Source organism: Phyllostomus discolor, chromosome 9 (genome assembly GCF_004126475.2).
Source record: "Phyllostomus discolor isolate MPI-MPIP mPhyDis1 chromosome 9, mPhyDis1.pri.v3, whole genome shotgun sequence".
Taxonomy (NCBI): domain Eukaryota; kingdom Metazoa; phylum Chordata; class Mammalia; order Chiroptera; family Phyllostomidae; genus Phyllostomus; species Phyllostomus discolor.
The window spans coordinates 14968074-14994621 of record NC_040911.2 but is presented as its reverse complement, the minus strand read 5'-3'; the positions used below and the strand labels follow the sequence as shown (position 1 = coordinate 14994621).

At 41.8% G+C, this 26548-nt stretch overlaps 1 protein-coding gene across 1 annotated transcript in view; it reads left to right on the top strand.

The window, feature by feature from the left end:
- DCC (DCC netrin 1 receptor) overlaps positions 1 to 26548 on the top strand; it is a 1018954-nt gene that overhangs the window by 684727 nt on the left and 307679 nt on the right. Inside the window, exon 8 of the mRNA XM_036010199.1 lies at positions 25509 to 25665. Within this exon, the coding sequence (XP_035866092.1) occupies positions 25509 to 25665 (157 nt within the window). The remainder of the gene's footprint in view (positions 1 to 25508; positions 25666 to 26548) is intronic.

Here is a 26548-nt window from a genome sequence, read left to right as displayed (position 1 = left end):
TGGTTCCCAAGTACTGGAGCCCAATAAGGAAGAAGATGCGGGATTCCTCATGCTCAGTTTGCAGATTTTTAGTTCATCTTTCTGTTTCCTGTCTCACGCTTTACTCTTCCACTTCTCTGTGTTTGGGGCCCTCAAGTCTAGAACTTTTCTGGTTCAGTTTCTCCGTGGGCTGCATTGCCTTTCCCCTGCCCTGGTAGGCTAGGCAGTAATTTGACTGTACTAAGTGGTGATGGGAATAGAGAAAACCAGGTGTGCTGAACACAAAATGCCAAACTACTCTCTTTCCAGCCCCTGCCTTACCAGGGTCCTCTGTGGTACTAGGCTATCCTGGGATCTGTAGAGCGAATCATCTGCCTCCCACCAGTGTCTCAAATCCACTTGGGTTTGTTGTCCCTTTGCTCGGCAGAGTCCTGTACCATTCTTCACACATGTCCCCTTCATCTTTGGTCATCAGTGTTCCCTACTTTCCTGAAAGATAGAGTTTGTGTTTGTTCCCTGATTTCCATGCTTTGAGAGCTTAATGTGGCTTTAATTTTTAGTTGTATGTAGTTTCACCCATGACTTTCAAATGACCCTGCACTTGAGGCTTCAGGGGAACTGAGTTAGAGGAACACTGCCGTATTTGCTGAGGAAGAGCAAACTTAGTCTTTGTGAAGAGCTAAATCTCATGGGGCCACTTGGTTCATTTTTAAGAATGCTTAAAAGACTGCTCTAGAAAAGATCGCAAAGCAACTTAACAACTTCAGAATGGCAGGGTGTGGGGGGAAGTACCCACACAATCTCTCTTACCACCATGGAGGTTTTGAGGGTAAAGTTCAAACAAAGGATATAGTCACCTTTTAAAATGTAAATTAAATGCAACATGAGCATAATTTTCTTGTCCCGTCTTTGAAAAAAATACAAATAAGTACAATCATGGTTTTCCTTTATCCTCTCAAGAAGGGCTTTGAAAACCCATAATTATGGAGTTTACTAAGGAAAATAACTAATAAATACTGTTGGAGAAGAGTACTCAAAGATTTAAGGATTGCTAGGCCAAATAGACTATTTTTAGACTGTATCTTGGAAGGATGCTGAAGTTGTTACTCACTGACAGAGATGAAGACAAGTTATAAATTAAGTATATTAGAAACAACAGGAAGGAGAAAAGCTGACAAATTGTTGACATTGCAGGAAGCAACCAAGGAAGAATGTGCTAAAGTGGCACTCTGGTGATCTGGCTGTGCATGTGGTGCTTGGTGTGTGTGATCCGAGGGAAAAATCCCCCCGTGTACCAATCCACATATTTATATACTAAAGAGCCTATAACATGCTAGTCACTGGGTAGGCTATCAAGAGTTATGAACACACTCCTGATTTCAAAAGAGATTAGATTTTTATTTGAGGGTAACTTTGCCCTTCAAATAAAAATATGTCATAGAGGAATAGACACCTGGATCCAATTACATGACACAGATAATAAGTACTACCTTAACTTAGAAGAGACAGAGAAAGTCATAGGTAGGTGGAACATGAGTTCTGCACTGGAGAAAGAGAATTTGCCATTAGCTTTAAAAACAAATCAGAATGAATCCAGATGGATGGTCCAAACTTTGTAGTATGTAAGGGAACTTGGAAAACACATCATTGTCTGTAAGTTATCTACCTTACATCTTGGCTGAGATAAGATTTATGGAGTTCATCATTATTTAGTAGATAGCAAGTTTTTTTAGATACTTTTATATTGAAAGTTTGTCTTCTTGCTCGATTAATGTACTTGTATGATCACAAACTGCAGAATTTGAGGACTTTGGCAGATGGAGACAATGATATATTTGATTTTTGTGTTATTAATAAGTAAATTTCCCAAGGACAACCTGAAGTGGAGGGGAGACTAACCAGTTATGTGATAATAAGGAAAATATCCATGATTTGTAGTATGGATTGATTTCTGGGGTGTGAATACTTTCACCACGGCCAAGTTCAAGCTATGAACTTGAGGTTGCTGAATCCTGACTTGGGACTAGTTGAGCACAACTAGCTGTCCTGAATCAGTGCAAGCTCGCTCTAGCACACGGCTAATGCTATCAGACTTCTAGGTTCCATCCAGTGAAACATGGGTGGGGATAGTATCCGACATCTAGTCTTTCTGTTTCCCATCTGCTCCTCCCTTGGCCTTTCGCATCATGTTCCTTTTTACATAGATGGTTCTGATGACAACATTATGAAAGTCAGCAGCACTTTATCCCAATATGTATCATGTTCATTTAGGCTGTCAAATACAATTTAGTTGGTTGCTGGCAGCAGCAGTGCCTTTTTGCTTGAGCAGACACGTGGCAGAGATGAGCGGTGTCTGGGCCTGGAGCACGGAGCAGATGTTGTGCGGCTGTCTATTGTGAACTTACTTCTAATACAAGTTTGGGGTTCCTCTTCAGAAAGTAGGGAGGGCAATTCCAGAACCCCCCACTGATTTATAATCACAGAACTCTGAAGGCTATCCCAAGGTCACGCTATTTATGTGATACTTCATTTCCTTTAATGGGTCTGGGAGAAATCTTGTGGAGATGTTCACAAGCCATGCGTGCCTGCACCGTAGGGAGGCATCCCAGTCCTAGGCTTAACCAAGTCAGGCATTTACCCAGAACTGTTTGAGCTGGAGTAATTAAACAATGAGTAAGACTCCCATCAGAGCCTGTTTTACCAGCAGCCAAGCAAGGTACAGGACTTGCCTTCTATTAAGGAGATACTGACTTCCATCCACTAAATATCCTGCTTTCTGAACTGGATGATGCTATGGTGTCAGCCACCACACCTGCCAGAGACTGTGCCAAAGTGCAGGTGTCCTCACCAGTCTTGTTGATGCCAGGAGTCTCCCAGAAAGATCAGCTGGGCCTCCAAGCCAGTCCAGATATAAAAATCATCCACACTAATATGACTGAATTTAATGCACTTGCTGTAAATTCACAATATCCCATAGATTTTAGTGCAAAATCCAAGTACTATTTTAGTTGTTTTCCTTCTCGTTTGTTGAGAACCCTATCTATAGGATTCAGCAATGAGTTCCCAGCGTTGGGCTGAATCCTCTGTGTAACAGACTCTTCGCCCCTTCTGTTCTGAGATACTTTCCTGGAGCCGCATATATATGTCTCACCCCTTCCCTGGGGATATCATCCCTTCTCCAGGATTCTCATCCACCACTCAATAGGATCATCCCCCCTTTCACAGGCCGCACAGATTTAATAAACATTGTGGGAGAGATGAGAGAGAAAGCAATTCCTGGTACATTAGCTATAACTCAACTTCAGTCTCTTCCTTCCCGCTGAACAGTGAGCAGAAGGGCACTTTGGTTTGAAAACCACTGTCTTAAAAGATTTGTCTACCAGTGTCCAAAACTCCTCAGACAGGAAGCCACTCAATCAAGAGGAGTCTAGATAAAGCCAAGGGTCAAGGCCAGGGATGAAGCCATAACCCCAGTGGTGAAGAGCTGGGGGAGGTCATACAGAGAATAAGATTTAGAGATCAGATGCTGAAATCAGTAACAAATATGAGTTGGATGAAAAGAGTTGTTGCGAGGGAAAGCCATGAATAATGTCAGAGAACCAGAGACCATTTTTATGAAGTACCGAGTAGGTGAATGGAGTCGGGTAGGGTGCTAGGTAGGAGCTATATAAAATTATTGACTGTCAGCCAGTCATACTCATGCTGTGCGAAAAGACATGTTAAGGCTGATTCTGTCTTTAGAGTGTCTGCTTTTTAAAGATGTGTGTACGGTGAATGACATTTTTCTGCACTACAGGATCGTTAGAACACCAGAATTTGTGTTGATGAGGCAGAGATATATTAAATATCTTTATGGGTTGTCAATCCCAATAAAGGAGGACTTACCTTTAATTATAGTCATTTAGCAGTGACTTTTCTATTTTAATTATAATTTTATATAATCTAAGCTTTATTTAGTCAAATAATAATGAAGTAGCATTTATAGGCTGAGTGTGAAGGAGGTTTTGGGCCTTGTTTGCTTATAAGTTAGTATCTCAATCAGAAAGCATAAACATATATAAATAATATACATGCATGCTTTTCAAGAATGACACATTACTAGGGCATCATACTGTTCTTAAATATGAACAAGATTCATCTGCAGGTCATTGTAGACACAGGGACTCACAGAGCTACAGTGAGTGACACATTTTCTCATACATGGACCTGGATTTCATTTAGCCTGTTGGGAGATTAGAACTAAGGGCCCAATGAATGGCTTATCTCTGCATTCGGAGTTTGATTCTGGGGAGAGAAGATTGTAGTTAAAAGAAATTTTTTTCAATGTTTGTCAGAGTATTATTTCCTTACAGTGATTTCTTTTGTGTGTTTAGTTAGAGATTTCAAAGGAAAAACACAGTGAACTCAGTATCTGAGTCTGTAGCTGGAGATTGTGCTTGCAAAAGACAGAGTGGCATCCTCCATCAGCAACTCAGGTGTCATTTATAAACATCAAAGGCAAAACTGGAAATTCTGCTTCCCACTCCCTGGCAGTCTATGCCTCCTCCTTATGCCAGTGTGGCCACTGTTGTCACCTGTCAGAGTCCCTCTGGGGCATTAGTTCTAAATTGTTTGTAGTTCTGTGTTTGGGCCTCATTTCTAACAAGGAAAACAATACCAGGAAACCATAATTTCTGGAATTCACATTCATTTGTTTTTGCTTGTTGAGAATGCATCTGTGTAATGGATTCTCCAAACCTGTTCACCAGGCATGCTCCCTGAACCTCTGCTTCATTGGAGCAGCACATTGGAATGACGGAAGCAAAAACGATGGCCGTCTCTCTGTTCCCAGAGCTGAACTGCAGTGGTAGCGGGAAATTTGGGGGCGGCTCCTTCCAAAGGTGAGGTAACCTGGCAACCTTAAGCCCAAAAGATGAGGGTTGGGGGAGAGATCAAATAAGAACTTGAAGAGTCAGAATTCATCATACAAATACATTTTCATTAGAGTCTGGAGATTAGGGATCATAGGGCTAGAATACTAGCTAAAATCTCATCTTTATTTTATGAACAAAAGATAATGCAGGATGTCATTTTGCTTCTTACATCCCTGATTCGGAGTCTGGATAGAATTCTCCTGGGTTGTAGGAATTATTTTTATGACTGTCTCTGCATGTCTTCCTCTTCTGTCGTGACAGTCGGGCGCACTGCCACTTAGGGCTCAGAGCTGCTCCCAGTTTGGGAAGGCTTTCTGGTTTTCTTTTCTCCCCAAGATGTTTTCAAGTCTCTTATACTTTTCTTTCTTTATTTCTTTTTCTTTTTCTTTCTTTCTTTCTTTCTTTCTTTCTTTCTTTCTTTCTTTCTTTCTTTCTTTCTTCCTTCCTTCCTTCCTTCCTTCCTTCCTTCCTTCCTTCCTTCCTTCCTTCCTTCCTTCCTTCTTTCCTTCCTTTCTTCCTTCCTTTCTTCCTTTCTCTCTAGTTTACATGAATGGGGGAAGAACACAATGTTCAACAATTCAAAGATAGCTGAATAGAACAATGGTCTTTTATTTCCTAGAGGAACCCTCGAGGGTGATTGAAATGTGCTCAATCTTTAAGCTGTGTTTTTTTATACCAGTTTTGTACTGGACTAATTGGTTATGGGAGGTATCACCCAAATCCTGCAGCTCAGGCTGGCCTGATGCTAAGACAGAGGTAGAGACAGCAATCTCTGTTGATGAAATAGAAAGGCTATGTGTGGGCATTTTTCTTCCTGATTTCTCCAGTATGTGATGTCAGTTAATTACTGAGAGTCATGAAGTAGTCATTCTGACCATATTTTCAAAAGATTTTCCTCTTACAGATGTGATCTGCGATTTGTTTATTTTGAGCAAAAAAAACCCCTGAAATCTCTATGGTTGTAAAACAAACATAAGCACTAGGTATGATGAATATCATAATCTTATAAAGAGCAAAGTCCCTATAATACACACGGGTGTGTTTGGTGAGCAGAGATGGCACTTGTCATTCCCCCACTGTAAGGTGTAGTCATTATGTCAACAGGGGGATTTCTAAGACACTGAATTTTAAACGTAATGCTTTTTCAGTCTTACGACATGACAACAAAGTTTAGAGGACCCACATTATACCCAGTGAAAGAAGCAAGACTCAGAAAGTACATACATATGAGTTCACATATGAACTTCTAGAGAGTGCACACTGACTCCTGAATCCGGAGTGACAGAGAGCAGACCACAGGTTGCATTGCTGGTGGCAGGCAGACAGCTGCAAAGGGACACGAGGAAACTCGTGGAGTTGGTGGATAGGTTTGTTTCCTGACTATGGCGGTAATCTTACAGCTTTGCACATCTGTCAGAACTCATCGAATTATGTATTTCAATGGGTACAGGTTGTTGAACAGAAACAATACCTTATTTCTGACAAGTCATTTTTAAAAAGTGAGGTTTATGCCTCACTTAAACACTATTTGGAGAATTACCATAGATTTCCCTTGTCTCTAATAATATTAAATCTTTCGTGCATATAAACAAAAGCTTCCTATTGCTTCAATATGAATTGATAATAACCATGATATACACTGAATGTTCAGGATTCAAAGGGCCATTCTGAAGACAATTGAGATTTTCTTTTCTGGGCTGGATAGCTTCTACTTTCCTAGGAAGATGAGAGTAGTACCTGATCTTCTGGAATGTTCTCATATTCACCTACATCAGTTTTCTATCGCTGAATAACAAATTACCACAAACGTAGCAACTTACATGATATATATTCATCATCTTGCCGTTTCCGTGGGTCAGGAGTTCAAGCATAGCTTTGTTGAGTTCTCCGCCTCAGGGTCTGATCAGGGTACGACCCCGATGTTGGTCAGGACTGAGGTCCCATGTTCTCACTGGCCATGACCGGATGGCCACCTTCAGATCACAGAGGCCACTCGCAGTGCCCCGCCACGTGGCCCACTCCATAGGCAGTTTACAGCATGGCAGCACACCTCCCCCAGACCAGCGGAAGTTCCCCTTTCAGTCTGCTAAGGCAGAGCTTTATAAGCTGCTACCTAGCCATGAGAGTGACACTTCATCACCTTGGCCGTGTAGTGTAAGGGAGTGCCTGTCTCATCCATTGGGCCCTGCTCTGCTGACCAGAAGTCCCACCGCGCTCAGAAGAAGTGCAGTCACCTCAGGTCACTTCGGTCTCCTTAGGATATGTTCACAGTTGTTTGATAGAGGGCTCCTGAAATAAATAATTCTTTACTAATATATTTAAGTACATAAATACATCTTTAAGTAAATTCATAAACAATATTTCAGAATAGTTTAAGCAGCATATGACACTTAAGCACATTTTAAACAACGTGGTTGTTAGTGTATTTAGAACTTGATTGATTGATATTGCTTTGGTTTTTAGATGAAATTCTTGGACCACAGCTCTTGCACAGAATCAGGCATAATGGTGGAGGCTGCATCGGGCCCTGAAAGAGTTAATGTGTCTCTCTGACACTGTCAACTTCCTTCCTCCTCACCAGTAGATGAGACCTGTAATTTACTAAATGAATCCACATTCTTGACGAGTGGCTGAATTAAAAAACCGGAGTACTTTAATAATTAGCTATTCGATTATCTTATGGTTGCCTACTGTTCATAAAATAAAAAAAAAACATAATATAAAATAACATAGATCATAATATTAGTTACAGATGTCAGCTTTCTCTTTTTCTTCTGAAGAAAAGGTGTTAATGAATTACTCCTGACTGATTTCTGACATAATTGCCAGGATTGTACAATATATCATTCTACATTTATGCCAGCAAATTAGCATCTGTGATTCATACAGTAATCACTTTCTTAATCTTATCATGTACTAAGTACAGGCTGTTTGGGTTTTCGGAGTAACAGGTGGCTTTATACCTTCTAGACTGAAAAGAATTTACAATCCTGTCATTGAATTAGTGAATATTTTAAAGATGACACTAACAATATTCATGTGGGTTTACAGCAAAATAAAACCGCAATTCTGACAAGCTCCTAAATACTGCAGACGCATCAATAATTTCCACCTGAGAAATATGACTTTTAATAATCTTAACCCCCTTCTCTTCTATCTATCATATGTTTTCATGACAAGTACACAACACCCAGCCCTTAATATTCATTTTCTACTACCAAGAAGGCAGCCACAGAGGGTGTCAGTAGAGGTTGGCTGTAATATTCCCTGTGCTTGTGCGCACTCTATGGTAACATTGCAACCAAGAGCTTAGGTGCATAGACATTCTCTGCCATTTCACCTTTGGGGGCATCTCTGAACTACCCAATGCCTCTCATGATGCAAAATTATAGTAGGACCCACTAACTGTGCATGGACTGATTTGCACAATAGGGATGGTACATAGGGGTGATTCAAATATCAGTGGTAATACAATTTCTCATAAAAATAAACCACTGCTGGCCAGAGTCGGTATCTTTTTTTTTTTTCAGTCTAAACCACTCTCCTGGGCCTCGCAACTTACAGGGCAAAAAGCAACAGAGTGCTTTTTAATTTCTAAATTTTAAATTTATTTTTATATGTTTATTTTTAATTTATGTTTAATTATGCAACGTTCTTCTGGGGTCCATTTGGACTCCCTTCACCTGAGTGAAAAGAGTCAGTGGGAATTTTTGTGTTTGTATTTGTCTTTGACATCAGGAAATAGGATCAAAGGACAACTAAAGTGTTTGTCCCATGCAGTGCACTGCTGACACTGGAATTAATGGGCACCGACTCACGATTTAATTCCTAGTTGTGGTTGTTTTTTTCTCTTGGACATCTCCTTTATTTAACAGAAGCTTATGGTGTGCTTATGACTCAAGCATCCTAGCACGTGTTTTAGACAAAATTTCACTCAGTTGCCCATCAAGACAGCTTTGGGGGCTAGGTAACAGCATTCTATCACCACCCACAGTGTATCCGGGAGCAAACTGAGGCCAGAGTATAAAGCGACTTACATGGTATGTGGCAGACGCAGTTTGGCTCTGGAATCTATAATTAACTACTGCCCTGTATTGCCTTTCATTCTCAGATGTGACTTGCTTTTTTCCTATAGGTCAAAAGCATGTCAAATAATGCCCAAGTCACCCCATCCTGTGATCACTAAAGCTTCTACTCTGTTTACCACATTAATCAATCCCCAACACAGATACAAATGCAGGACATGAACTCCCATAAGGCAGGTTGTTATCTTGTTTACTGCATTCTCATCACCTAGAACGGTGCCTGGTATAGAAGGTGCTTAGCAAAATATTTTGAATGAATAAACTCTCAGATGAATAGATGAATGAATGGATAAATGCATGAATTAAATATGTACCTTGTTTTAAGGTAACTTTTAGTCTAAGAAGCCAGACCATAATTCAGACGAATAAAAGGTTTTATGTCTTTTTATCCCTTTCAGATTGTTCAAAGAAGCTTTCTATATATAAAACTGTTCTTGTCTGGGTGCGACAGATTTGCTCAGTTTTAAAATATATATTGGAAAAACATATGCTAAAGTCTGAATTAAACCAGCTTTTATCTGCATGGCTCAGTCTCGACCCAGATTAGTTTGGTAGAGGCGAAAATGAATTCTTTCACAGAAATTATCTTGCCATATTTTTGCATGTCTATTCCATATGGGTGGCATTTTTATGAGAAGAAGCTGGAACCAGAATTCAGAATGGGTTGGGGAGAATTGTTGAAGGTGTCCTGGTCATAAATACATGCCCAATACAGCAGAATTCAAAGAGATCAATAATATGCCCAGGTCAATAGGAAGGATTTAGTAGATGAGTTTTCTTTATCATTATAAAAATAATGACATGTTTATATTTAACAACTGTAGGCCACTCAGCTTTCTTAAAAAAAGGAGAGCAAGGTAGATATATTTAAGAAGGGGAACTATTAGTAATAATCAAGAGGGGAGAATGGATTTTCATATCAAGATTAACATGTACTAAGGGAAAAGGAAGAGAAAATGTCAGTGTGTGATTATAAAGGGGTTTAGGTTGTTTTAACACTGAAAAGCCAAGGCCAGAGAAGAGAATTTCATCAAAATACATAAAACCAAGAAGGATATGAAATGTGGCCATTGATTTATCCAGCAAATCCCAGAATCCTGTAGCCCAAGGATGTACTCAAAATTTAGAGGTGATTGTTTTAGCATGAGTTCTAAATATATATCGTAGCAGATAATAAATTCTGAGTGAAAACAGCACAGGAATATTCCTAATAAGTCATTAAGATAACTTATGAGATTGTTAACACACATCCCCAAATTTTTCGATTGATAATACGCAGGTCAGTCAAATGCTGATACAGCATGGTCCCTGGTGAAACCTCCATTAGAAAAAAAGAAACCTGCCAGGCTTGTCAGTTACTGAGTTAGTAAGTATAGATTTCTTTCTTTTTAAAAAGATTTTATTTATTTATTTTGAGAGCGAGGGGAAGGGAGGGAGAAATAGAGGGAGAGAAACATTGATGTGAGAGAGAAACATCGATCCATTGCCTCTCGTACCTGCCTGGGCCAGGGGCTGAATCCACAGCCCAGGCATGTGCCTTGACAGGGAATCAAACCAGCGACCATTCGTTCAGTGGAAGGAGGCCCAACCACCTGATCCACAGCACACAGGGCAGTATAGCTTCCCTTAGCCTGGGTTGTTATGGAAACAAATGTAACGAAAGTGACTGTGACTTACATGTTTTGGTTTCGATGGGTTAAAAATAGTGATTTTAAAACAAGAAAGGAAAAAGTAAGAAAATAAGAGCTTGTGTGGGTAGGTATCCTTCAGAAAAACAAAACAAAACATCGAAAACTAGGCAATGTGTCTGAGCCAATATGCGTGAAGTGGAGGGTAGGGGAAAGCCAGTGTTTCAAAATTATTTATCATAACTGCTATTAGTCAGAGGTGAGGAAAAGTCTTAGAAGAGAAAGAAATAGAAATTGTTAACTAAAATGGGTGTACAGATTTGCTGGAATCATAAATTGCCATACTTAGAGGGTACATTCACTTACATGAAAGTTCATCCTAGATTTTAGTGATCGGTGACTTTCTGACCTGGACCAGCGTGACTCGTGAAATGTAAGTTGTTAGAAACACTATTTTAACTGCCTGCATGTGTGGATTCTTCTGGTTACTCGATGCTTTCCTCTGAGCCATTGGTATGTAAATATTCCCTTCAGTCAATTTTACTCTGCTTTCTAGACTTCCCTGGGCAAATTGTTCTCCTCATTACTTTTTCCTCCTCTTCATAGTTAGGCATTTACAAAAGGTGAAGCTTCCCACCCCAAATTTTTTAATTTTATTGGCCTGATTATTATTACTTATCATTTTCTTACTACTTTTAATGGCATTTCTGGTCTTTCTCAGGGCAGCACCTAGAACAACGTGTCACCCAAGGTATGATCATATGCTATAAAACCAAGTGCACCCCACATGTCCAGCCCCTTGCCCATGAGTCCCCAGGTTACGAACAACTTTGGTGACTATCCTGGTCCACGCTGTCTGGGAATTCATCATGCCAACCTCAGCAAAACTGTCTTTCCATCCTGTCACCTTTAATTTTGCTAGCTATTAGTTCCTATGAAAGTTGAAAACTAGAATGAAATAAGAATCTAGTTGGAATCCAGGGCATTACTCCCTATGATGAAATACAAAGTGAACACACAGCTAGACTGGCAGTAGGTGATACAGAAGCATCAGCATGAATCATAAATGCTCTGGGCGGGATGACACTTCCCAGATGAGATGGCTGCCGTCTGAATGCTTTCTCTCAGGTGTGTGTTTGGGAGTCAGGGCAGTGCACAGCCTTTGCAACCCCCCACAATTCCTCTGTTCACACTTGCTGACAGATGTTAGCTGTGACCACACCAAGAATCCTAACACATGGTACGGTTCCTTTTTTTCTGAATCTTCACTCAGAATGAAATGGTACACTACTAATAGATACACAACCCCTTATCACTTACTATCAAGAAGACTACTTTCAGCTTTAATAACAAAAGAGCTAGAAGCAATATGGTTGATCTATCAGCTATAACTAGAGCAACAGCTCCTCCCCCTTTTTCCAAATAAACTATTCTTGTTTCGGAATGATTTCGGATACACAGAAAAGTCATGAAGATGGTACAGAGCTGCTCTGTAGCAGTGTGCTCTCCTGTTAACACCCTCCATTATCACGGTGCGTTTGCCAAAACTAAGAAACCAACACTGGTGCGTTACTATGAACTACACTCTAGACTTTACTTGGATTTCACCATTTTTTTTTTTTTTCATTAATACCATTTTTCTGTCTCAGGATCTACTGTGCTGTACTACCTGGGTTAGCCATCACACCTCACCAGCCTCCTTTTTGTGTGACCATTTCCACTGTCTTTCCTTGTCTTTCTCGATCTTGACCATCTTGAAGAGTGTTGGCTGGTTGTCCTGTAGACTATCCCCCAGTCTGTGTTTGTCCGTAGCTTTTTTATGGTTTAGATTGGGGTTAATGGTTTGGGGGAGAATACCACAGAGGTCAAGTGCCCTTCTCATCACACCATTTCCGGGATGTGTGATAGCCACATATCACCGGGGATGATAACCTTCACCACCTGGTTAAGTAGCTCAAGTCTGCCAGGGTTTTACCGTGGAGTTACTGTTTTTCCTTTCCAAAATTTTTTTTTTTAGGAAGCAAGTTACTGAATATAGCCTACTTTTTGCCTCCTGCCCTCTCTTAGTAATGGCTGCATTCCGCTCTATGACTGAGATCTAGCATGATTGTATCACATTTTCTGTTAATTCTTTACTATACACCAAGATAGCTGCAGAAGAGAGTATCGCCCGTGCAGAGCTGCCTGTGTGGGAGGGCCTCCTCCTTTTAGAGCACAGGTTCACTGCTCAGAGAGAGTTCGCCACAAAGCATGTCCTTTAATTCATCTTGGGTTTTGTTTATTTGTTTGTTTTACCTTCTAGTCACCCTGAAGTGAATTTATTGAAATATTTAAATATCATATTGTGATCTCTGCAGACATAACCATATTCAGGAGAACACTGGAGGCCAGAGCTCATTAACTTCCAAAACCATAGCTTCATGCTCATTATAAAGTAGCTTCAGAATCCCACGCTGCATGTTAGTAATTTAAAGATGCTTCCCCAAGTATGACATAGAGCTCTGAACTCTACACAGGTCATTTTTTTTATCTTGTCAACGGACATACTTGTGAATATAGGACATCACTTAGTCTTTACTTTACATAACAAAAGGTGTGAGACTGTTGGCTTCCTTTTCATTTGAAGGGTGACACAGTTTTTTGCATTCTTGAAGGCAAAGGCCCCAGTACTTTGTATTTTTATGTTGACATTTAGTGTAGTGAAATCATTCTTTCTGGGGGAATTATTACTCTGAAAAGGCTATAACAGCAGGAATTTACAAATTTATCAGAAATAAAGTTGCATATACTGAAACTGCTTTCTCATGTTTATAACTCAGCCTTTCTATCTTCTTTGCTTGATTACAATAATTGATTTGTTACATCTGTTTACATATTAGGAAAGTTAACCCTTTGCAGTATTATTATAAATATTGTCTCAGTTTGTCATATATGCAGGGTCTGGCAGAAGTAAGGCCTGCTTGAGTGTGGTTGGTAGGGTAATACTATGCTTATAATAATTTATAGTTTTAATTTGAACATTTTTTACCTAAAATGTCATATGGTGTGCTTGAGTGTGATAGTGCTATGTTACAGAATTACATGCTTATGATCTTGTAATAAAAGTGTTTGTAATAAAAGAGGGGCGTTATTTGTGCCAGACCCTGTATTTCAGTTCCATTTATCACACTTTTCCATACAGAAACTCTGCTTTGAATGCAGTCCTATTTCAAATATTTTTCTTCATGGATTTTGTTTTTGTCATATTCACAGAACTGTCTCCCCCTTCAATAGCATAATATAATTCCCCTTTATCTTTCTGGAGCAGTTTCCAGGTTTTTCTTGCCTTTCTTTTTTTTTTAAACATTCATTTCTGTACACTACATCCTGGACTACTGTTTTGTCTCACCCTCTTTGCGGTAGTGCAGGGAAAGTTTAAGCATCTCATCCCGTCTCACACAGAGAGGAAGTGACAGAGCCTGGCTGAAACCCAGGAAGCCCTTGAACTCTCAACTGCTGCCAGAGCTGCCTCTTCTTCGGTAAAGTTTGTAGATATTTTTAGTGTTACATTTCACGGTAACACTATTGAGGGTTCCTATGCAAGGACAATCCATGGTTTTGCTTAAAATAGAAACAGCTGATGCTTATCAAGATTGGCCAAGGCAGAGGCTGGTGCCATTTATTTTTCTCTCTGTTTTTAGACCCTCTCTTTAACTGAACTCAAAGCACTTTATGGGTATCATCTGCTGTATTTTGTGTCTGTGTGGTCGCGTAAAAGAATAGGAATGTTTAGACACTAGAAAAAGTATAGCAATAGTAGGTATTATGATAAGGTCATGTGATCAGTTGTGAGCCTGGCATAGAATTCCATTGTTTTAACCTCCTCATTCCAAATGTTTCTGTATCATAGTAACTCTAAAGCCATCTCTTACTCCTGAACTGGATAGTGAGGCTGCCTCAGTTTCCAAACTCTGTGTCTAATTTGTATGTAAAAAAAAAAAAGAATATGGATGAATTTCAGAGAAAAAGAATCAAGTAGAAAAGAGAAAAGAGATAGAGATGGAAGATATTGTTGCTACCTAACAAGATAGAACCCGGGCGCTCGTGAGCTTAGACACTGACTTATCTGCACCCTGGAAGATACTTGCCCAGCTACTAACTGAAATGTGGGATATAGCACATCTCTTAATTGTCTCCCAGGATTCTTCCCATTCCATAAAAACAATGCCATACACCGTATCTCTTCCTTGAGCAGGGTGAACACGTGAACACAAGGAAAGCATATCTTTTTCTTTACCTGTAATAGCAACCAGGAATTAAGCTTAAAATAGATGCATTGATTATGGTAGATGAACGCCTGTATCCTATATTTCAAAATTCCACAGGCCTTATGTTAGATTTTGAATTATTCTATGAATTTACCAACTATAATGTAAATTGACATGGGTCATCATTTAAATCAACACGTTTAATGATTTTTTTAAAGAAAATCGGACAAAATATTTCCAAAAGCCTGTCTCTCCTGTAGGAACTAATATAGTTCTGTTTAGAGTGACCCAGGAGAACTTGTCCCTCGGCATCTGATGCGTGGCCACAGTTTATGATTATGTAATGCTTTATTACCTAATCAGTCATCTCTGGTAGTTATTTTGTTTGCCCACTTAATGGGTTTGCAGTATGAGTGCGAGGTTCAAGCCAGCAAGCCTCTCCTATGGTTTCCAGCTTCACTACCATTTTCTTCACTGCAGTACATTAAAAAAAAGAAAAGAAAAAAGCTGAGCTTCCATGAGTGATCACTCAACTGTGGTTTCACGTTCCCCCTGTTCAGCATCTTCCTTCCTATAAAAGGTGGAATTAGTCTCTGCCTCTCTCTGTTTCTCCCTTCCTTCCTTCCTCCCTCCCTCCCCACCCTCCCCGATGTACACAGGCCTAGAAGGACAAACTTAAAATGAAACAAAGATCTAAGGAAGCATCTTTCATATAGTCTATGTCTCCTTTGCTTTGCAGTGGCTTCAAGCAGTGACATCAGGCTCTACTTATACAAACTTAATTGGAGCAAGGAATAATTTATCTTAGTTTTATATCCTCTTATGTCATTTTTATTTTTATTTCCCTTTAATTTGTTTTGGTGGCTATAAAATTTAAGGATGAGTAGCTAGGGGTTAGAGCCAAGTGCACTGCACACAGATGCTCAATAAACTCCCCTGCGCTGCTGATGCATACCTGGCCTCAGGTGCCTCCTCGCACACCTGTTCTCATCCTGTGCACAGAAACACGGCACTGGGTGAACCTGCCTTTTGGAAACTGAGTCTCAGAGACATTTCTGAAACTAGCCTACCTTGGCGATGAGCGTTCCCACAGCCACACTCACACTGTAACCTTAAATAAGTAAGTTTACATTTTGTTTTCAATCCCACGGACAGAGTTGTTGGAAGTTCACCATTAATAGAATTCACTGAACCCTTGATGTGATTGGAACTTTTTTTTTTTGTCACTTGGAATCCAGAAACAGTAAAAGTGATTCTTAGAAGTACCCATATCCCTAAAGAGAGTAGCTTAAAGCTTTCATTCTTTTTACTTGATTTATATTATCTTCAGCTTACCTTTATTTGAGTTTCTGACCGGAAAAAATCTGTTACCTGACAAATAAATAAATAAGACTCTCTAGCACTCATTCCATTATCTTTTACAACAGTGCAACTTGTCAGCTCTTGAACTTTGGTGGTGTCTTATTGCCGAAGAAAGCTGCGCAGAAACGCAGTGCTCCTTGCAGCCTGCCCTGCTGATCGGCGTCAGCAATGCGTGTGTTCTTTAGATGCTCTTCGCGGCCACACAAGACCGCACAAGAGGGTTGCGTGGCCACCCGGGACAAAGCACCATATGGCTGGGATGAAGTGAGCGATGATGCAGACGCACGAGGGATGGGAGAGGAGGTGTCACAGCCTGTCAGCCTGTCTCCCTAGAGGAAGCTCTAATGACAGGGGAACGATTGAAATGACACGTTTGGGGTCCCTGGACATGGAGAACGATAAACAATGACGAGAAATTCAAAGATATGAGCTCAAGGGAAAGGATGGAAACAAAGGGGTCTGGGACTGGGTAGCAGCATAGTCACCTGCAGTTTGCTGAGAGGGGCCAGGAAGTCCCGTGGGAGGGAGAGGTGATTAAAGGTGGCCTGGCGAGACCTTGGGATCGTGACAGATGGCAAGGCTACAACGGTTAGTGAGACAATACAGAGAAAGGAAAGAGCCCAGAAAGTAGGAGCAGACATGTGGGATGACAAGAAGGACAAACAAAGGATGATGTTTTCTCTGCCCCCTGATGAAGGAAATAGGGAGAAATATTGAGGTGCCCAAGTCCTGCTCTTGGGTAAAGTACGTGTGTTTGTCCCTAACTTACTTCCCCCATCAGATTTAGCCCAAATTCTTGCCAAAGCCTGTCCACTGGGGTTTCGGGGTTTCCAGCCAGGCATCGGGACAGCAGCCCAGCAAAGACAGACCACCTGCTCTCTGCATTTAATGAGGGACAGATAACCACAACCGTCCATTGAATGCAAATCATGTGTTAGTTACTGTGGGAAGCCCGTCAGACCCATCCCTCATCGCAACTTGTTACCCTGTGTGTTAAATATTTTGGATCAGTTTTTACTGTAGAAAGTAAGGCTCAAGAGAAGCTAAATGACTTTCCAAGTCATGGGGTATCAGAGAAGGGATGCAATACCCGCCTCTTCTTAGTTGCAGTTCTCCAGTCACATCCATCTGTTTGCTCAAAGAGGGACTAGCCGCCTCCTTCCCACGCTGCCTGTGGTCCTTGTGCCACCTTGGCTAAGCTCTTTAAGAAGTACTTTCCTAAAGAAACAAAGTGAAAATAAATCATTAAAAGCACACAATGTGTTCTTTCATATATATATATACGACACACAGATTTGAGTCTAAAAGCATTCATTCACACATATATTGGTTGACCAGTTTATTTTTCTTCTCATTTTGTCTTTTGAAAGGACTTCATACTCTGAGAGACACAGTTACCTCTGCTGATATGATAATATTGTCCAGAATTTGTTTTTCATCTTATCATCACGTGTGCGCATAGGCAATCCTTCTTAGCATACTGCCTTGCCCAGGTAATTCCCTGTGATGTATGGTCTTAGCATAAGAACCAGACTTCTGGTAACAGATCCCCAGGTTGTCCTCCTGGATGCCCAAGTAAGCCTAACCAGCATTTCAGGCTTTCTTAAACTTTTCTTAATGAAAGCATTCTTTTTCTCAGGAATTATTCCTATCTAAACACAGCTTCTGTATCGTTTAGTGCATAGTTGGATTTCTGGGACATTTTCCTCTCTTCATTCAATCCTAAGTGAAATATTCTTCTCGCCACCACATACCTGCATTCTCTCAGAACCTGCCTGAGTTTAGTTTTTAAATCCACATGTAATTTATTAGCTGAGTAATAATTATTAGTATAGCCAGCTTGCAATAACAGCTCAGGGCTCTCCACATACATATTCTCAAATACCCATTTTAGAGGGTTGTGACAGGAAATTTCCTAGTTAAAGCCTAATCATTGTAATTTCACAAATTTGTGAAGCCTTTCATTTTGCTAACACTGCAAGAATGTATTGGGTGCCTGGGATTTGACTAAATGCACCGTGCTGGGTTTGGGGATTAAAGTGGTAAAGAGCGCCCACCTGGTTCTTCCTCTTACAGAGCCCAGAGCATTAGAGTGCAGGTAGTAAGCATCCCGAGGGGACACCTACCCTGGTCCTGTGAAAGCCCAGAACAGAGGCACCCAGGCCAGGGTGGGGGTCAGTGAGGCGACAGCCACAGTGAAATGTGAAGGGCCGGGCAGCAAGGCCGCTGGAGGGAGGTGCCGCTGCTCAGGCTGCAGCCCAGGGAAGTAGCAGAGGGGAAAGTGTGAGGTCTTCACGGGCCCCGCATGTTCAGTGTGGAGAGCAGAGAGGTAGCAAAGAACCGCATCTGCAACAGAAGCCTGTGGGAATTTGATGTGGACCCCGATTTGTGGAATCTGCCACATTGTGGATGGGGGAGAGACATTCACACGGACCACCGAGTCTGGTGGAGGAAAAGGGACAGCATGGCTTTTCTCTCAAGGGGAGCAAAAGCTGCAGCCCTCCTGGTGATCGGCCTTTATTGGGTTTCTTGGCACATTACATGATGGTCCTCATTTACTATGCACAGGTTTGCTTTAGGTGGTTACCTTTTACAGAAAACAAAGGAGCCAATGCTGCTAATCACATCACAGAAGAAGGTTCTTGGCAAATGAAAAGGGAAAAGTAGTTGAACCAGTTGCACTTGTCCTTGGAAGGTTTAGCATGGATTTTAGGAAGTTACAGTAAGCACTTGCTGTCTCAATTCAGGCTGAGGGAGTTTTAGGAAAGGCGAGTCTCAAGGCGGCCTAGGTACATTGCAGGCCTGATTCCCCACGGGAGAACCTGTCCGTGGGCGTGGGTCCTGTGCATCTCCGAGTGGGAGCTGGGCCCATGCCATGCAGAACGGTCTTCTACTGGAATTCCTCAAGCCTAGCTCCCTCTGCCCTTCAACTGGATTTTTCTCAGGTTTCCCCACTCAAGACAACTGAGAAAGTGGAGCTGGAATGTAGGAGCCATGCTGGAGGTGAGAAGACACCGGTTCGTGAGGGTGGGGCACAGGCAGGGAGCATGACAAGAGCAGCTTTCAGCCCCGGATTGGGAAATGGACTAAAACAGGCTTCCCTGCGGTGCGTACACATGGGAACCATCCCCCCCCCCCCACAGTGAATATTGAATGGATTAGTGATTGGATGCAAAAATTGATTTTACCAAAGAAAATTCATACAAATTTCCTCCAATTTCATAGTGTGAGTACTATGATTGTTTATAAAGTGGTAAATTAACTAGGTTTCTGGAAACAGAATAGAAATGGTTTAGTGAGAAAATGGGTTCTGATTTCTAAATAACTACCCTACCAAAAAATGTAGAATGGTACTCATTTATAAGTAAGAGACTATCGCAAACTCTGTGATCATCTAACAATTTAGTTCCCTATTCTTTCAGGGTACAATACATGGTTTAAAAATAAGTAATTCTTTAAGCAAAGCAGTTGGAGCTTGATAGACAGTCAATAAATATTGTTATTCATTTTAAATACTAATCCAATAAATTATTTTACACAAAGGTTAAGATTCAATGTGATATAATAGAGTTTATTAATGGCTATCTCATATCCATTTAAAATGAAATATAGTTTCAAATTGTTATAGAACAAACAAGGGGGGCCATGGGACAATATACTATTACTGAAAGGAACCCCCAGGTTCGTTATGTCCGCCGCCAGAGGAAAGATGTCTCTCAATGCCAAAGATTTGTGAAAAGGAAAGGAAATGTTTATTTAATGCTATACAGACTTAAAGTAGTGACCTAATGTCTTCATCAAAATCCCAAAGTCCCTTAAAACACCCACAAACACACACAGTCCTTCCAGCCCCCCTTGCCCAGTCTGGGGTACCATATCTCAGGAACAGAAATAGAAGTCCGTGGCTCAGGCAGCCCCCCGTTCTTTCCAGTAATCCGTCTCAGCTGGTAGGCCTCCCTCGGTTCCCGGCACCATCAGCTGTGTCACCAGGATCTCTGCTAAAGCCGGGTGGTGGTTCCCCCTTCTAAAGCTGTGGGGGTCCCCACTCTGGCAAAACCACGTGGTTCTCCCTGCACAATGGCTGCAAGGAGGGGGTCGCCACTCTGCCAAAGCCGAGTGGCGGTTCTCTGCTAAAGCTGCATGGTGATTCTCTCTCGCAGGGCTGCGGGAGTCCCCACTCTGCTAAAGACCAAGTGGTTCTCTCTCCACTGCCCCAGCTGCATGGTCCTCTCCACACAATGGCCACAGGAGTCCCCACTCTGGCAAAGCCTCATGGTTCTCCCTGCATAATGGCCATGGGAGTCTCCACTCTGCCAAAACCGCGTGGTTCTCCCTTCAATGGCTGCCACGTGTGGGTTTAAATCTCCACGCCAATCTTCCTCTGCAGCCCCATTTCCGACTCCTCCCACAATTGACCACACTTGCCAGCACTCCCATATCCTTCCAGCTTCACTGGGCTGCCATCGTGAGTCTGGGCAGGCATGGCCCCATGCCCTGGAACCAGTCATCTTCAAGATCTCATGCAGGTGCTGTAGCTTGGGGGCGTTGCCCCCAGTTACATCTTGGTGGGGAAGTTACTTCCATTCTCCTGGCTCAGAGGATGGCCATAGCTATTTAACATATCTATGTAACCAGCTAAAGGTTATAGATATGTTAAATGTCCACACCAGAGGTTAGCTGCAAAGCTGTTGCTGTACAAAACAGCTCCCAATGGCCCTGCCCCATTTGTCCCTTCCCCCAACCCACACCTGTGGGGGGGGCGGGGTTAGGACATCCTAATATTTCCTGGACACCTTGAGTTCTGGACCCCATTCCAAATCTTTATTTGGGGCCCCCCTCTTGGCTGCACCCTGTTATAAAATCACTATTTTTAAAAAATGTATAACTTAAGCATTTCTTAGTTTTACTAACGTTCTTAATGCACTTGCTCCAAAGCCATGAATCTTTGAATTTTGAAAATAAAGTGCAGCTTTATAAAAATGTTATTGTAAAGTACAGAAAACTGTGCTTGAACAATGATTAAAATAAAATTAGAGGAAAAAAAGAAAAAAATGTTATTGTTTGTTATTTTCAATCACATACAGTCAAGCTCCTTTTTGGCAAGCTTGTGAAATTACATTTTTAATGACAAAAACTTTAACCAAAATTTAAATTTTATCTACACCCCCATTATACCATTAAAAGCTAGAGTTTAATGTCAAGGGACACCAATAAGGAAAAATGGCAAAGGAAAATGAATAGATGTTTGCTTTTAGGACAATTAAATATTCCTGCCATTTCACTGGTGTTATCTGTTTATATTTCATGTTTATTAAATCTTCAAGATAATAAGGAGATGCAGCAAATATAGCATCTAGTTGATCTGGTGGCAACATGCATAGCTGTAGTTAACAATGTAAGGAGCAACAGCAGAAAAAAAGTGTATTGGTTGTTTGAAGTTTAATGCAAATGAAATATTTTTGTGATTTTTATGAATATGTTTTATCTTTCATATGCCTCACAGGAGTGGAGGTCAGGCATTGTTAATAAGTGTAGAGAAAAATTAATATCCATAAATGCCGTGGAGTAAAAATCTGACAGAACAAAAGTCTCTGATATCTAGAGGGCATGTGGCTTTATAGAAAAATTAACCCAATAATGTAATTGTTACCAAGGCTCTTTCGATGACACCATAAAAGTGTTTTTATTACTAGTTTTTAGTTTCAAAACAATCTATTCTTTGCATTTCTGTTATCTTCAGAAATCACCCATTTTTTCTTGCCTTTTGCTCTGATAAAATTTTTTAAAAAGAGGTTCTTTAAAAAAAGACTATGTTATAGTCTGGCAAATTCGCCTCTTCTCCATGACAACCGATAAAGAAGCTGTAACCAGGGCAACAGTAACAGGCCAGAGAGATTAGGGACAGACTGGAGATTAGGCCTCCAGGAGCAAAGAAAAGAAGTCCTGATTGGTTCCTTATTGAGACCTTCTGTGAGGACCAGTTACTGTTTAGAGAAAGCACAGAGGATTAGTGTGAACAAAATTAATTTCCCTGTATCAAGTCAGAAGCCATTCCTTTGTTAAAAATGTGTCCCTGCCTTTTCATATAACAACTGTTTAAATTGAAGTAAAGAGTCCGTGATTAATTCTATTCTGAGCTTTATCAGCGCCATCAGAGTCCAGACTGGCCCTGGGAGGAGACACACCCAGAGCCCGAGAGCAGAGCTTCTGTGGGAAGAGCCCCATTGCTCCCCCTGCTGGCAGCCCCTGCACAGGTGGCGAAGCTACCTCGCTTTTGTGTTACCGTCTGTGAGTGAGGTGCTTTGGGGCAGAAAGGATTTGATAAAAATTATTTTTCTAACTCCTTGAAAATTCTCCGAAGATTTTTCAAAGTCATCATTGATCGCCTTTTAGGTTTAAAAAATCTTTTTTTAAGTCCAGTAAGAATCCCCAAATGTATAGGTATAGCATTTTGAGGAGATGTGCTATGAGAATGTTTGGTAAAATTGTTGGACTATTTTTCACGTTAAAGAAGTTTACCAAATTGGCTTCTGAAAAGACTGCGCTGTTTCAGCTGAGAGGGCGAAGGAGTGTGGCTCCATGGCCTAAACTCGGCACTAATGTTCTCTAAATTCTCGCTACTCTGATGATTTTTTTTCCTTAGAGACTTTATTCAGATAGATGTTTCTAGATTTTATTTTAATGCACATTTCTTTTACTTGTCAGGTTGAATCCTATTTTAGAATAAGATGCTTTATTACTTTATTGATTTTTAGACATGCTTTCTATATTGTACATATCAACTAGTGTCTGTTAGATCCATATTTCGCAGTTATTTATACTTTGGGCCAGTCTTGCCAAAGGAAGAGCAACTACGTCAAGAGGGAGGAGGGAGTTAAGTGAGTGAGTGCAAGCCGCCGGTGCCCAGGCCCTAGGGAACTGCACACGGCTCCGCACTCAGAGAGCCTGCTGAGAAGCCAGGAGCACCCATGGAGGCTGCCCAGGAAAGTGGCCTCATCTGCTGGGCACCGCTCTCCTCTGTGCCCAGAAGCAGGGCAGACATGGACAGGTGCTCGATGAGCAGTTGCTGAATGAGTAGAGCCAATGAATGCTGCTTACTGCGGGCCCCTGCTAGCCTCTGCCCAAAGGTGGCAATTTTGTGCCAGTAGGAGCCTGCTAGGCTATAATACAGGAAAGGTAACACCCTTGGGGTCACCCTCAATTAATGGAAGAGGATGGTAGATCAACACCCTGACTTGTTTCCCTCAGGGATGGGTCATACAGACTTGTGCTGCTCTGGCCCCCAGAGTCCCAGTGGGATTCCCTTCGGTTTCCCGCAGCGAGGACTTCCAGATAGCTCACCTTTTCTAGCCCCTACTCCCTGCTGTCTCACTTCCTCACCCCCCACTGGTGTTTCCTGAGGTCACTTTCTAAATCATGCACTTGCACCTCAATCTCCTTCTAAGGCCGTCAGTGTGGAGGAAGCCAGACCGAGAAAAGGGATAAACAGGAGCCGGGCTGGTGGGCAGATGGAGAGGCTTGGAGTTTCCCTGAGGAAAAGAGAAGGCAGGAAGGACAATAAACACTAGAGTGGCGTGACCAGATGTGTCTTTTACAAGCTGACTCTGATGCTGTACAGAGAATGCACACGAGGGAGGCGAGTGGAAGGGGACGCAGGGGAGCTGGAGGAGACGGTGACAGTCCTGGTGAGAGAGAGAATAACGGTGTGGGTGTAAGCGTGACAGCGGATAAAGCGGAGTTGATTTACCACGTGTCTAGAGGCAGGGAGAATCCTAGAAGGGGTGCATGAGAGAGAGAGAGTCAGGAATAGAAGATGCAGTTGGGGTTTCTGGACTGGACAGTTCAGAGGACAGTGAGACACAGCGGAGTTAAGCAGCTCTGCAGGAGAAGCAGGTGGGGTTGGGGGAGGGCGAGGATACATTCACTTCAATGGGCCAGTGTGGGTTGCCCACAGTGCACACAAGGAGAGGTGTCCATTAGGACGCTAATGCCACCTGTATTTTGGAAAGAGAGGCCACTTCTCCAGGTGTCAATCTTTCACCCTCCCCTCACCACTATGCCATGGAAGATTAACTGAATCACTGCCAGTCTTCCATGTATTTCAAATACTGTGTTGATCAAGAAGGCAAGGGACATTTTAGCTATAAAGAAGTTGGCTAAGGATCTACAGAGCCAGGAATAACTATGGAAGCTTTCTGCAGTTCTTCAAAGCCTCTTTCTCTGCACAACTGGTATGCATTGTGAATTGACCATGTTTCTAGACTCACTGGGAAATGAGGTGGCCCCCTAGCCCCAGACGGACTTTCTAACTAATAGGAGTTTAGTTCGCAGCAGCTAGCCCATTGAGAACGTGGATGCGAGGGAGGAGAGTGCCTTTTAGAACTGGGGAAATTAGCTTACAGAGGCCAGTTTGAAGATAAGATGATATAGGCAAACGGGTTCTTGTGATTTGGGGCCAGAAATCACCTGTCAAGATGAAACACATGTTCCCTGGACTTGGGGATCTGAAATGACAAAGTCATTTTTCAAAGAAGAAAACAGAGCTATTTAGTAAAGATGAATTATGAATTCACACACACATTTAATAGAAAACTTCTATTATAGATCAGAACTACCCCAAATGTTTGAAAAGCCAGTTTTCCAATTGTGGATGATTGAGTCGTTCCTATGAATAACAGCTGTTAAACTTGGCTATAAATTTAATGATACTCTACCAGCGTAATGCAGTTGTATATCTTTATGTCTTCTAGAATTTTTCCCTGTCATTTTCCTTGCTAGCAGGTAGCCCATGAGAACTGTTTCTACTTTTTGTTAGCTTCCATCATTTTTAGTTGGTTTCTTTAAATATTGTGTGGTCTCAGAAAATGCGTAAGAAAGCTCCCTCAAATTGTACTGAAAACAGTGTAAAAAGACTCTTGAGTGGAATAAGGTGTTATAACAACTACTTTGTTACCTGAGGCATTTGTCAATACATGTAAGATCATGGTTATGTTTCCCTGTTTCATGCTTAAATAGGACATTTCTTCTTATTGCCACCAGTTTCATGAGCAATAGGAACTGGAAAATAGGCAGTAGATCTATGCTATTAATTAGCCCCCTTTTTATAAGCCCCATGGAATCCTATTGTACCTTTGAGTCCATATACAGTTTCTCTGCTTTCCCTTGTCTTTCCTTCTTCCTTTAGCATCTATGTGAATGGATCATTCTGTTTGCTGATGGGTCCACTTTGCTTCCCCGCCCATTGCCCACCCATGGCACCAGCCCCTCTGACAGCCTCCTCTCCTTCCTCCCCAGCTATCCCGAGCTCCAGCATCCTTCCTTCCGCTCCCAGAGATGTGGTCCCCGTCTTGGTTTCCAGCCGGTTCATTCGTCTCAGCTGGCGCCCACCCGCGGAAGCAAAAGGGAACATTCAAACCTTCACGGTCTTTTTCTCCCGGGAAGGGGACAACAGGTAGGTGCTACCAGTAAAATTCAGGCCAGTACTCCAACTCCTCACTGTACAATGTGGGATCCTGGCAGAGGGAGATCTTGGCCAGGGAGTTTGGAGACAGCCTGGAATCCACTCTGTGTCGACCACTCATTACTAAATGGAGGCTGTATGTCTCCTTTAGCTGTGTGGTTTTTAAAAGCATCATTGTTTACACAATCAAATGAAGTCATTTGTAGAAAACTTTACAAGAGACAAGCATGTGAAAATCTGCTACTAGTGTTATTTTCTTGATTTTCAAAGTAATAAACGGAGACCAGCCGCAGGCCGCACATTGGCGGAACCCGGTACGGAGGAGCCCGGGGCTAAGCTGCGGCCTCAGCTCTGGCGCTGACGTCACGAGGCCCCGGGCAGTTTCCTGAGAGCACAGGATGCGATCGTAGCTTCTCTGAGCCCTGCTTTCCCTTTTACTGCAGAGGAAATACTACTGCCCTTTTGTTAGGGTCACATTAGTTTGCATTTGTAAAGGTCATGCAGGAACAATAATATATATTGTTAACATATATTATTATGGACTAGGCAAAGGTGAGGCGTGCGTGTCTGGTTTCAAGACTGTGATCTACTATTGTTTTTTACCTCTCAACACCTTCCCCTTAATATCGTCCATGATTTTAAGACTTTAAGGGCTTATTTATAAGCTAAGACAGAGATTAGATAAGTTCCAATCTCTTTTATAAGAATACGCTGTATAATATCTCCTGCTCTTCCTTTAAATGTATTGAGCCTACCGGCTCTGTGCTCCATATGTGATCAGTCTAACAGCTGAGTCTTTGTGAGTCCGGCTCTGTGATTTGTTCCTGCCGACTCCCTCCTGGCAGCTTGTTGTCTCCAGTACCTGGATGAGTCT